The sequence below is a fragment of the Bufo bufo genome, chromosome 10, assembly GCF_905171765.1.
Source record: "Bufo bufo chromosome 10, aBufBuf1.1, whole genome shotgun sequence".
Classification (NCBI taxonomy): domain Eukaryota; kingdom Metazoa; phylum Chordata; class Amphibia; order Anura; family Bufonidae; genus Bufo; species Bufo bufo.
Window position 1 is genome coordinate 42,310,389 of NC_053398.1, and position 13,912 is coordinate 42,324,300.

Sequence of the window (13,912 nt, forward strand, 5' to 3'; positions counted from 1 at the left end):
AAAACCTGACCCTGTGGCCGAACTCTTATAGTACCAGCAAAGTGGATGAAATATTAACAAATGTCATTCATACACTGAGGAAAGAATAATCGGTGTCTGTAGCACCGATTTTAAATCTACAGAAAGTCAAATCTTCTAGTGGATTTTCATAGCACATTTCACCCATTGTAATGTAATGCGACTATCGTGGCAAATCTACCGAAAAATCCATGACAAAGCCTGGATGTTCTATCAAAGCAAAATCTATGGCATTAATTCCTCAACAAAAAATCTTGTGGAAATCCTTATCCCTTACTTACTTGTTTCCTTAGGTCTTACTCTTAAGTTTGAATTAGACTTGTATTTATAACCAAATAGCTAACCTGCTGTCCATCCATTCTGTACCATTATAAGATACACGGCATATTGAAGTAATGAATTATATTTACCAATGGGGCTGCAAGAACACAATATCCATGCCCAAATCCAAAGCAGTGCTTGATCTTTCCCAAGTAGGTTCATAGTTGCAAGTGCAAAGCTCCCTAGTTAGACCAGTTTATATTGCCTAGGACTTGGCCGTGTCCCAGACTACAAATACTGATGGCACATCCCAGTCTCCTAAAGTTTCAACATATCCAATATATTATATCCTTTAACACTTTAGTCTTGAGCAAATAGAAAAGTGATATGTCAGTCACACTACACCATCCTGGACTTGACTGGTTATTATAGTAACTGTACCAGCACAGGGTTAACTGGATGAATTCCTGACAATATTTGTCTAATGTGAAACAATCTTCCATAAAGACCCCATTATACGGGCTAACTGACCAGGCAACTATTGGGAATAAAGTGTTCACTCCTGATAATTGCCTTTTATGTGCAGCAATCCTTTCCGCTGTTCGGGTATGTGCCATTACTACGGCAATCACTCGGACTCATACAGATTCATTGTTTCCAGGCAACAGAAACACTGATTTGGGTGTTGTATCAATGATATTTTCACTTATTGAGAAAGTGTTTGCTCATGCATTGGGTGATCAGTTACAAGTTTGATCCCAGGACTGTATCCAACCCACTGCAAGCTGTATCCACACCACAACAGCATTAGAAATATGAAAAGGACAGATATATACGGTATATATACAGATGATAGTAAGTACTAACAAACAGTCTGTTTAAAAACACGCTGATATTTTATACTTTTTAAATTCAAAAATGGTTCAAAAGTTATCCCATTTTGCGGGAAAATGTCTGCCAGTATTTATACAATACACACATGGACATGGTGGTATCCGAAGAAACAATGGCTTTTTAACAACCAGTCCTAAAATGATCTCTTTTAGGTGAAAGAAGCAATGACTCCTTTCAAACAAGGAGCCCAAAGAATGATCCCTTTTCGGTGAATAGCAGCAGGTTTGGTGTTAATTTAAGGAAAACATTGTCCTGAAAAGTGAAGAAGCACTGGCTTTTTATAAAAGCTGTCAGAATATTGTCCCTTTTTGAGAGTAGTTTCAGGTTTGTTATATTGTGCAGAGTAGGGATCCCAGCTGCAGTACTACTGTATGGAACATGGACAAGGTAGGAGATGTGCAGCTGGGTAGGGGCGGTAGTAGTAGTGGCAACAGCAAAAAAAGTGCATTTGGACAGAGTGTGTCCTCTACAACATACGGTAAGTAACTGTGACACACACCAATATGTCAGCAGACTATCAGCACCAGAATTAATTTAGCAAAAGATGTGATTTTGAATTCAGTGATAAAGATTTCGGTAATTCCCATTAAAGGGGTTGTCCTACGAAAAAATATTCTACAGTTTTCAAACCAGCACCTGGATCTGAATACTTTGCAATTGCTTGTAATTAAAAATTTAGCAGAGCCACTGGGTTATTCAATAAAATGTATCTGTATAGCGCCACCTGCTGTTTGTTTTTTTCTTATTACTTTGTCCTGCTCACTGACAAGGCCGCACATGCTCAGTTTCATCCTTCAACTGCCTCCTGCGCTGTGATAGGGAGAGCTGAGACACGCCTCCTGAGCTGTGATAGGGAGAGCTGAGACACGCCCCCTGAGCTGAGGCAGAAAAGACACTTCCCATGAGCTGTCAGCTTGATATAAATGTGTGCATGTGGACGCGTATGGGTGCGTGGGCATGTGCGGGCGAGCATATTGTTGTGTGGGCGGGCGCATATGCCTGCACGCTTGGGTATCCCTCCACATATATTTTCGTACGATTTTTGGTTATTTAGTAGTAAGTACTTGATTTATTAACAGTGTATAGTTATAGGCATAAATATTGGAGGTAGGTATTCACTTCTCGGTTTGGTCACTTATCACGCTTGGCACTATCACTTACTTTGTTTGACATGTCCCGGTACCTTTTACTATGGTCTGGCACATGGTCTTCCTTTCTTCTTCACCTCACTTATTATAAGTTATGTATAAGCACAATTTGCTTTTGATTAATTTTTGATTGATTTTTGATACCATTTAATCATGGTTTCAATACTTACCTGTGAATTTATTGGGTTTTTCCATATATATTTTTATTACTAGTTTTTTTTTTTAACACATTTTTAATACACTTTATTTATATAATCAATGTATTTATAATCGATTGATATATATATTTATGAATTTAATGGAATAAAGCCCCTTGTGGTTGTGGCACATTTAGCCTCTGTATTCGCTTAGATAGTAAGAGCCTATTGTATACGTAATGTATTTTCTATTTTTTTATTTATTATCTGGAGATAAGGACAACATGGCTCTCTTGTATTTAACATACTTTTGATTACCACACACTGTGATATAAGGGTGGCCTATGCCATATTTGACAAACACTTGCATAAACACAACACCTGAAGTGTACATACATACCTCCGCTCTGTGCCGTATTTCCGCCAAAAATTGGTGGGTCATGTGATTGGTCCCGATTGACGCATGCGCAGTCAATAAATAGTGGCCATCTTTAGTAATGGCATGCTCACATAAGATATGGTGACATAGGCGGCTCCCCCATTGATTCCTGGACCAATGATCAGTTTAGGATACAGTCATGTGCGCTGCTGTATTCACGTGACTTACGGTATGTGTCTTTCCTGACTTTTTCGTGGTATGGATTAGGGAGTTCTTTCACCATCCCTGCTTGTGTCTGTCCATATGTGTTTGTCTGTCTCTGCATGTGTGTCCCTGTCTGTGTCTGTCCCTGTGTGTCTGTCCCTGTGTTGTGTGTCTCTCCCTGTGTGCATGTGTGTGTGTGTGTGTCTGTCTCTGTGTGTGTGTGTCTGTCCCTGTGTGTGTGTGTCTGTCCCTGTGTGTGTGTGTGTGTGTGTTTGTCTGTCCCTGTGTGTGTGTGTGTGTCTGTGTGTGGGTGTCTCTCCCTGTGTACGTGTGTGTGTGTGTCCCTGTCTGTGTGTCTGACGCTGTTTGTGTTTGTCTGTCCCTGTGTGTGTATGACCCTGTGTGTGTGTGTCTGACCCTGTGTGTGTGTGTGTGTCTGACCCTGTGTGTATGTGTCTCTCCCTGTGTGTGTCTCTCTGTCCCTCTGTGTGTGTCTCTCCCTGTGCGTATGTGTCTGTCCCTGTGTGTGTTCTTGTGTGTGTCGCTGTGAGTATTTGACCATCCCTGTCCCTGTTTGTGTGTGCGTCTCTCCCTGTGTGCATGTGTCTATCCCTCTGTGTATGTCCTTGTGTGTGTGTGTGTGTCCCTGTGAGTATTTGACCATTCCTGTCCCTGGGCGTCTGTCTGTCCCTGTGTGTCTGTCCATGTGTGTATGTCTCTCTCTGTGTGTGGGTGTGCCTGTCCCTGTGTGTGTCTGTCCCTGTGTGTGCCTGTCCCTGTGTGTGTCTGTCCCTGTGTGTGTCTGTCGCTGTGTGTGTGTCTGTCCCTGTGTGTGTCTGTCCCTTTCTGTGTGTCTGTCCCTGTGTGTGTGTGTCCCTGTGTTTGTGCAATGAGCCGGACCGTGGTACGGTTAGGCGGACGCCAAAATTATGCAGTGGGTCCGGATATGGATATAGAAGTCTATTGTTTTTGTTTGTGACGCCAATTGCAAAGTGCGCAGGGTACAGTCTCAGGGCCCTTTAATGTGTTGCAACTCACGTACCAGGTTAGGAATGCCAGAGTGGTGTAATGTCTCTGTGTGGTAGTAGGTATAGTGTCAACGGTGTCTCCTACCTTGGTACGGCTGGACTCCTGGATCCTGGCTCACTTGAAATAAATGAGTGTGTTGCTAGTAGGAGTAATTGAGGAACTTGGTAGTAATGAATGAGATCCAGACTTGGAATATAATTCAACTTGTCTTTACTGGAGGCAGTATTAATCCACATGAGATACAGCTAGTCTTGGGTCCCAGCAGGTATTGGCAATGTATGGCAGGGATCAATATCTCTTCTGCTCCTATCATGTGCCTGGAGAATATGGCAGGAATTACTATCTTCTGCTCTGTCTATCTTCTGCTGTGTATGGGACTGACTATCTGAGGAGGAATTTGGCTTCTCCTGGTCTCTGGATGTTACTCACAGTTACGCTCACAGGGAATGGTTCGTCCTGGAGTTCTGGAGATGGCAGCTTGCTTGTCGCCAGTTGAGGCTCAAGGCTCAGGCTGGGAATGGTGATCTTTGGTCTCAGCCGAGACAATATTCTGGGTTGGGATCCCTAGAACTGGGAGCTCCTACCAGCATAGCCTTCCCCTAGCCGGGGTGGCTGGCACACTAACTGTAACTTCCTTCTCTCCCCATGAGGAAGGACATGGGCAAGCCCACTCTGCTCAAAGAGGGGGGAGCTAAACTGGAATGTACTATTCCAGTCTAGAAATACTAAACTGAACTAAGGCCTTGCTAAACATTGCTGCCACCTGCTGGTGTACATGGAAATTACAGCAAATACATGTAACAGGCTTAGAATATGCACATTTGTGAGAATGTGATGTTAAATTACACAGGATGATAATGCAGATAAAAGAGTTTCGTAACATAACTCTGGGATGTTACATTTGCGTTTGTGGATAGCACCCGACGGTTTAGGGAGGGTGATGAGGGACTGATGGTTCCCCATCCCCTTCCTCAGGTTTAATAAGAAGTTAAGGCCCCCCCAAACCTCAATGTTGGCCCGTTGGGCCATAAAAGGTTTAAAAGGGGTGGTAACCTGGAGTGGGGTCGAAAGGGTTAAAAGATGAGGTGGTGGGGCTACGGAACAGGAGGGGGACGAGGCAATGGGAGGTGATATATACTCCCCCCCCTACTCCTGGCCCTTCCTCTTTACAGTGAAGGCAATCTGGTCCCGCAACTCCGTCCCTTATTGTTATGTTTTGTGTTTAAGTTTGGATGGTCATGTTGTTTTCTTTTGTTCGAGGTTCCTGGTTATGGATTGGAGTTCGGAAGTCACAGCTGGCGGCAATTTAGAGAAAAGGAGCATGGTGGTAACAGATTTGGCGCACGTGCCCTCTGGGGTCCAGGGGTTGGCACACCGCACCGAAGGAATGGTTGGGGGAGGAGTTTAATTTGCCATTGTAATGTTTAGCTGTGGCCGATCATCACCCAGTAAAACAAGTTAAAAGTAAAAAACAGTGTCCGTGTCTTTTGTTATGGTATAAGTGAATAACGGGGGGCTCATGGTAGCTCTCTCATCCTAACCCCTGTTCCTAGATACCAACAGTCTGTGTGTATGTGTCTGTTCCTGAGTGTTTGTGTCCCTGTGAGTATTTGACCATTGCTGTCCCTGTGTGTGTGTCTCTCCCTGTGTGTGTGTGTGTGTCTCTGTGTGTGGGTGTGCGGGTGTGCCTGTCCCTGTCTGTGTGTCCCTGTGTGTATTTGAATCCCTGTGTGTGTCTTTCCCTGTGTGTGTGTGTCTGTCTGTCACTGTGTGTGTGTGTCTGTCCCTCTGTGTGTGTCCCTGTGTGTATGTGTCTGTCCCTGTGTGTGTGTCTCTCTCTTCCTGTGTGGGTGTCCTTGTGTGTTTGTCTGTCCCTGTGCGTATTTGACCATCCCTGTGTGTGTCTGTCCATGTGGGTTTGTCAGTCTCTGCGTGTGTGTGTCTGTCTGTGTGTGTCTGTCCTTGTGTGTGTGTCTGTCCATGTGTGTGTCTGTCCCTGTGTGTGTCTGTCCCTGTGTGTGTCTGTCCCTGTGTGTGTCTGTCCCTGTGTGTGTCTGTCCCTGTGTGTGTGTCTCTCCCTGTGTGTGTGTCTCTCCCTGTGTGTGTATACCTCTGTATGTGTGTGTTTCTGTCCCAGTGTGTGTGTCCCTTTGCGTATTTGACAATCCCTCTGTTCCTATGTGATTTCCCATCACCATGCCCACAGTGTTCCTATGTCTTGATGCAACCACATCAGGATGTTCTGTGCGGGGCAAGAAGAAGGAAGAGGAAGCAGCACCACCAGCATGGAGTTCTGTGGGAGAGGCACAGGGAGGCACACTAAGGACGTAGGTAAGACTACCACATGATCTACACTTTTACATAGGACTGCAGGTAACACTACCACATTATCAGCACTAGTATTATCAGTTGTTTTACACAGGACTGCAGGTAAAACTACCACATTATCAGCACTAGTGTTATCTGTGGTTTTACATTGGACTACAGGTAACACTACTACATTTTTGGTACTCAGATAGCCATCACTGTGTTATATGTGCTGTTACATAGGACTGCAGGGGACTAGTGTTGAGCGAGCATGCTTGGCCGAACTGCTGTTCGGCGCGAGCATCACTATGCTCGGCAAATCAGAGTGCTCAAATACTGCGGGTGCTCGAGTACAATTTAATACAATGAAAGTCAATTGGAGACCCGAGCATCAAACCAGGCAACCCCTGCTCTGAAGAAGAGAGGGGGTCTGGTTCACAAAAAAAGGTTAGAAATTGATGGAAACCCCATCAAAATGGTTTGGAAACAGCATTAAGAGGATGGCTGGATGCGTCTTGGACTCCTATTATCTATGACATACAATAGACAACCACACAAAGGCTATATGCCAAAAGCCAGGCTATTATAGGCTGAGTGCTACACGGTGTGTGGACTCTGTTGAGCAGTGTGCCCCACTTACTAGCACCCCAACAAGATGAACAGCGCCATCTATTGGTTTCTTAGTCTTATGACAAGAGTAATCGTCTTGTCATAAGACTATGAAACCAATAGATTGTGCTGTTCATGAGTAGTGTAGATCGCGAATTTTCCATGCAAATGGTTTTTCAGCTAAAAAACAAGGCAGATTCTGCTCATTTGCATGTCTTTCCCATATGCCTATGTTTATGCAAATTAGTTTTTACATGACAAAACTGTATAGAAAGGTTATTATCACGGTCGGCGTGACTATCACATACGTGACGCAGAGGGAGGGAACAAGGAAGGCCCTGCCCAAGTGAGAGGGAAGGTGGTGACCCCTGACTCACCTAGCGGCTGGCACCTGGCTGCCCTGACGTCCCTAGACGGGTTCCTCACCCGTACGCCGATCACGTGCCTAAAGCCCTGGCTTTCCCTAAGCTGAGCCCTAGATAGTGAACAGGGCGGTGGGAACACTAGTCCGCACCACTAGCTCTAAAGGAAAACACCAAGGGAAGGACAGACAATACAAACTCAACATATAATCCCAGGTGGGCGACAACAGGAGACAACAAGAAGCCCAACAGGGATCCGGAGGGTAGCACTCTGGAACGACAACCAGGATTCACAACTCCAGTGGGTCAGTATAGATGTCCAGGCAGGAAGCTCTATAACTGGCAACTAGAGAAGTGTGAGGGGAGAATATAAGGAGGTTGGGAGTGGCAGACAAGAAACAGCTGAGGAGGAGAAGCTACGGATCCCTGATTGAGACAAAAAGGATAGCAAGGCAAACACAGAAAACAATCACTAAGAAACAACGTGATCTTTAGATATAGAGCGCGCAGCCACCCGCTGCGACCTCCTGACCCCGGGTACAACAGAGTCAGACGTGGCCCTCGACACCCCCGTGACTTTACCCCCCCTTTCACGAGGGGCCTCCGGACACTCAGGACCAGGTCTCTCCGGATGAGAGGTATGGAAAGCCTGAATTAACCTGTTGGCGTTTACCTCTGACGCTGGAACCCACATTCTTTCCTCGGGACCGTAACCCCTCCAATGCACCAGATACTGAAGAGAGCGGCGGACCCGACGAGAATCAACAATTCTGGCTATTTGAAACTCCAGATTATCATCCACAATAACAGGAGGAGGAGGCAGTGGTGATGGTTCAAGAGGTGGAACATACTTCTTGAGTAACGATTTATGGAAGACGTTATGGATCTTAAAAGTCTGAGGTAGCTCCAGGCGAAAAGCCACAGGGTTAATAACGGCTACTATTTTATAAGGACCAATGAACCTAGGGCCCAGTTTCCAAGAGGGAACCTTCAACTTAATATTCCTAGTAGACAACCACACATAGTCATTCACTCCTAGGTCCGGACCTGGCGACCGTTTCTTATCGGCCATGCATTTATATTTACCACTCATCTTTTTCAAGTTAACTTGCACTTTCTGCCATACCGATGAAAGAGATGAAGAAAACCTTTCCTCTTCGGGAACCCCAGAAGACCCCCCCTCTTTGAAAGTACAAAATTGGGGATGAAAACCGTATGCACCAAGGAATGGTGACTTGCCAGTGGACTCCTGATAATGATTATTTATGGCAAACTCAGCTAACGGTAAATATGATGACCACAACTCTTGGTTTTCAGACACAAAACACCTTAAATATGTTTCTAGGTTTTGGTTGGTACGCTCAGTCTGTCCATTCGACTGAGGATGGAAAGCTGAGGAAAAGGACAAGTGTACCCCCAAACGGGAACAAAAAGCTTTCCAAAACTTAGAAATAAACTGGGTTCCCCGATCCGAAACCACATCGGAAGGGACCCCGTGAAGCTTCACGATTTCACTGATAAACACCTGAGCAAGAGTTTTAGCATTATGAAGTGCGGGTAGCGCAAAAAAGTGTACCATTTTGCTAAACCTGTCTACTACTACCAAAATAACTGTTTTACCCGCAGACAACGGTAAGTCAGTGATGAAATCCATTAACAGATGTGGGGGATAAAAAGTGGCAATAAAGACCCTGCTGGACGTGTATGAGAGACTTTCGCGCGTGCACAAGTAGAGCAAGTAGACACGAAATCCATTACATCCTGACGCAACCTTGGCCACCAAAAACGACGAGATAATAGCTCCAAGGTTGCTTTACTACCCGGGTGCCCAGCAAGTGCCGAATTATGATGTTCTTTTAATAATTCAAGACGCAGGTTTAACGGTACAAACAATTTCTCTGAGGGGCAAGAGGCCGGGGCGTCCCCCTGGGCCTCTAACACCTTTCCCTCTAGAACAGAGTGTACAGCAGAGACAACCACTCCTCTTTGTAAAATAGGTACCGGATCACTAGCATTACCCCCTCCAGGGAAACTACGAGATAACGCGTCTGCCTTGGTATTTTTTGCCCCAGGACGATAGGTGATTACAAAGTTAAATCTGGTAAAGAATAGCGACCACCTAGCTTGTCTAGGGGTGAGACGCTTAGCCGATTCTAGGTACAGAAGGTTTTTGTGATCCGTAATCACCGTGACGGGGTGGATTGCTCCCTCTAAGAAGTGACGCCACTCTTCAAGCGCCAGCTTAATCGCCAACAATTCTCTATTTCCAACATCATAGTTCTTCTCTGCAGAAGATAATTTTTTGGAAAAGAAAGCGCAAGGGCGCCACTTGCCAGGAGACGGACCCTGAGACAATACAGCCCCCACTCCCACCTCTGACGCATCTACCTCAACAATAAAAGGCTGGGAGACATCAGGTTGAATTAGAACAGGTGCCGAGGTAAACCTCTCTTTTAGAGAGGAAAATGCATTTTTAGCGGCGTCAGACCATTTAGAAAAATCAGTCCCCTTCCTAGTCATGTCGGTAAGGGGTTTAACGATCACTGAATAATTTTTAATGAACTTTCTATAGAAATTTGCGAAACCCAAAAACCGTTGTAGGGCTTTAAGGTTCTCAGGAAGATCCCAATCTAAAATTGCCTGGACCTTCCCAGGATCCATACGGAAACCTGAAGCAGATAATAGATATCCCAGGAACTGTATTTACTGAACGGCGAAGACACATTTTTCAATTTTCGCATATAATTTATTCGTCCGTAGGACCTGCAGTACTTGCCTGACATGCACACCTCATGTGTTTTCAGATCAGCCGAATAAATTAAGATATCATCTAGGTATATGACTACAAACCTGCCGATGAGATGACTAAAAATATCATTAACGAAATGTTGGAAGACAGCGGGGGCATTGGTCAGACCGAAAGGCATAACTAGATTTTCATAATGCACCTCAGGGGTGTTAAAAGCTGTCTTCCACTCATCCCCTTCCCTGATACGAATCAGATTGTAGGCCCCCCTAAGATCAAGTTTGGAGAACCACCTAGCACCCGCAATCTGATTAAAAAGGTCAGGAATGAGAGGAAGAGGGTATGGGTCTCGGATGGTTATCTGGTTTAGCTCACGGAAATCTAGGCAAGGACGCAGGCCCCCATCTTTCTTTTTAACAAAGAAAAACCCTGCAGCCACGGGTGAAGAAGAGGGTCTGATGTGTCCCTTAGCCAGACTCTCGGAGATATAATCTTTCATGGCTTGTCTCTCGGGACCCGAAAGATTATACAACCTGGACTTGGGTAATTTTGCACCGGGAATCAGGTTAACCGGGCAATCATAAGGACGATGAGGTGGTAGCTTCTGACAACCCTTTTCAGAAAAAACGTCCTCAAAGTCCGAAATAAATGTAGGTAGGGAAGCTATGGAGGCGATTAAGAAATTGTTATTTAAGCAATTCTCTCTGCAATGCTCACTCCACTCCAATATCTCCCTGGCCTGCCAATCCACCACTGGATTGTGCGCTACCAACCAGGGAAGACCCAATACCACAGGAGAGGGAAGGCCCTCCAGAACGTAACATGAAAGACACTCATTATGGTGGTCCCCTACCCGAAGGTGTAAATTATGAACAATGTGGGTGAGGTTTCTCTGAGACAGAGGAGCCGAATCTATAGCGAATACGGGAATAGGTCTCTGCAGCGTACAGAGAGACAAACCCATAGTGCGGGCAAAATGGGCATCTATCAAATTTACCCCTGCTCCACTGTCTAGAAAAAAAGAAATAGACTCCGTCTTAACACCAAAAACAATAACCGCTGGTAACACAAATTGAGATGTTCGTATGGAGGAAACGTATACCCCCCGGCTGACATCCTCCGCACAGCCTCGGGTTAGTAGTTTTCCGACGGTCTTTTGTTTTTGAGAAAGGAGGGACAGACATTAATGAAATGACCCTTCCCCCCACGGAAAAAACAAGCCCCCCCCCCCTACGGCGAACCTCAGGAGGACGGACCTGACGAGAAGTTCCGCCTAGCTGCATAGGCTCATCTAAGTCAGTACAGACTAATTGTTGCTTGGGAGAGGTAACCAATTGCTCAGGAATTTTCGATCTCTCCCTAAGACGCCTATCTATTCTGATAGAGAGGGACATAACAGCATCAAGGGAAAGGGGGGTCTCAAACAGCGCCAGTGCATCCTTAACCCTTTCAGATAACCCAGAGCAGAACTGACTCCTGAGAGCCGGGTCGTTCCACTGAGTATCCATAGCCCACCTACGGAACTCTGAGCAATACTCCTCTGCTGACCGATCTCCCTGTAGGAGTCTCCGTAACTTCGACTCAGCCAGGGCGACTCGGTCAGGGTCATCATATATGAGACCCAAAGCCCCAAAAAATCCCTCCACTGACCGGAGAGCCTGGGAAACAGGGGGTAACGAGAACGCCCAGGATTGTGGGTCCCCCTGAAGCAGGGAAATGACAATCCCAACCCGCTGTTCTTCATTACCTGAGGAGTAAGGGCGCAACTTAAAGTATAATTTGCAGGCCTCACGGAACGTCGCAAATTTGTCCCTTCCCCCAGAAAATCTGTCAGGAAGAACAACCTTGGGTTCTGTAACAACCTGGTTACCCATAGCAACCGCTGGGGGTGCGGTCAGCTGCATTTGCTGCTGTTGTTGGAGGACAGACGACTTCAATCCTGCCACCTCCAAAGACAGGCCTTGAAGCTGTTTTGCCAAGGCAGCAATAGGATCCATATTGGATTCTAAGTAGAGAAAAAAAAAACAACAAAAAAAAATTTTTTATTTTTTTTTTTTCTCAAAAAGTAAAGGCCAGTTATAATATCACGGTCGGCGTGACTATCACATACGTGACGCAGAGGGAGGGAACAAGGAAGGCCCTGCCCAAGTGAGAGGGAAGGTGGTGACCCCTGACTCACCTAGCGGCTGGCACCTGGCTGCCCTGACGTCCCTAGACGGGTTCCTCACCCGTACGCCGATCACGTGCCTAAAGCCCTGGCTTTCCCTAAGCTGAGCCCTAGATAGTGAACAGGGCGGTGGGAACACTAGTCCGCACCACTATCTCTAAAGGAAAACACCAAGGGAAGGACAGACAATACAAACTCAACATATAATCCCAGGTGGGCGACAACAGGAGACAACAAGAAGCCCAACAGGGATCCGGAGGGTAGCACTCTGGAACGACAACCAGGATTCACAACTCCAGTGGGTCAGTATAGATGTCCAGGCAGGAAGCTCTATAACTGGCAACCAGAGAAGTGTGAGGGGAGAATATAAGGAGGTTGGGAGTGGCAGACAAGAAACAGCTGAGGAGGAGAAGCTACGGATCCCTGATTGAGACAAAAAGGATAGCAAGGCAAACACAGAAAACAGTCACTAAGAAACAACGTGATCTTTAGATATAGAGCGCGCAGCCACCCGCTGCGACCTCCTGACCTCGGGTACAACGGAGTCAGACGTGGCCCTCGACACCCCCTCGTGACAGTTATTGAATATTATGTTAGGACAATCAGAAAACTTTTTGTCTCCCTAATGATATTGATCTAGGTGCGCAGGTCCACCCAAGCCATCCAACAGATCTGAAGTAACTTTGAGGCTTACTGGCTCTCAGTCAGATGAGAGCTGGTTTGGAATGTCTCATAGTGCACAAGGCTGCCATTGTAAGGTATGCTGACTAAGTCTGTTATCTGTCTCATGGATAGGTTGATGGCTTGCACAAAAGTGGCTTTTGGCATATAGCCTTTGTGTGGTTGTCTATTGTATGTCGTAGATAATAGGAGTTCAAGACGCATCCAGGCTCTTATCCGTAACCCAACATACAAAATGGCCAGGATACATTGCAAGCTACCATTGCCCTGTAACACTGCAAATTGCTGTAATGAAGCGGTTAAAGAGGTTTTTTCACTGAGACAGCGAAGTCCGGATCCTCTCAGCCCCAGAGATCAGCTGATAATGCTGGAGGAAGTCGCTGTCAGCCACACATGACTATCCATATAATGTACCTCCGAGCTAGGTCTTACAGAATGGCTCTCCACTTTGGCACATAGAGGGGAGTCTTGATTGGAGTAATTTCCCTCAATAATTAATCGTTCCTATATTCTGTACAAGCTACATCTTATTTGTATCAATTATGTTATGAATCATGTTGTATCAGATATGAGTCACATTTTATTTGTCCAAATTCAGACATTATTGCATATTCCTGCACAGAGGTGAAAGTAGTTACATTTCCAAGAAAGTAATTAAATTAGTTTGGTTGACAAACAGGAGCAAAATGTCCTTTGTGAAGGACTACTCTGACCAGGATACTAATGAAAGGGATAAAAAATCCATCTCTCCAAACCACAGGTGGTGGATACAGTACAATAGAACACATTGTATTTGAAATTCTACAGTCATAATTTACATTTGGAACAATCCACTAAAATATTTAGAATCAAGAGACCCTTTTCTGCCTTGGGAAATCCGAGAATTCAATTTTGTTTCCAGTTCTTTATATTTCATTGGCATGGGTGCCATCCCTAGACTGGTAAAACTATGAAAACCTGCGGATCAAAA

The 13,912-nt window shown here is 45.5% G+C and overlaps 1 protein-coding gene across 1 annotated transcript in view; it reads right to left on the reverse strand.

The window, feature by feature from the left end:
• The window catches only part of LOC120980019 (mucin-5AC-like), a 230,892-nt gene extending 230,391 nt beyond the window's left edge, over positions 1-501 (reverse strand). The window contains exon 1 of the mRNA XM_040408884.1: positions 429-501. Within this exon, the coding sequence (XP_040264818.1) occupies positions 429-501 (73 nt within the window). The remainder of the gene's footprint in view (positions 1-428) is intronic.
• Positions 502-13,912: the final 13,411 nt, after the last annotated feature.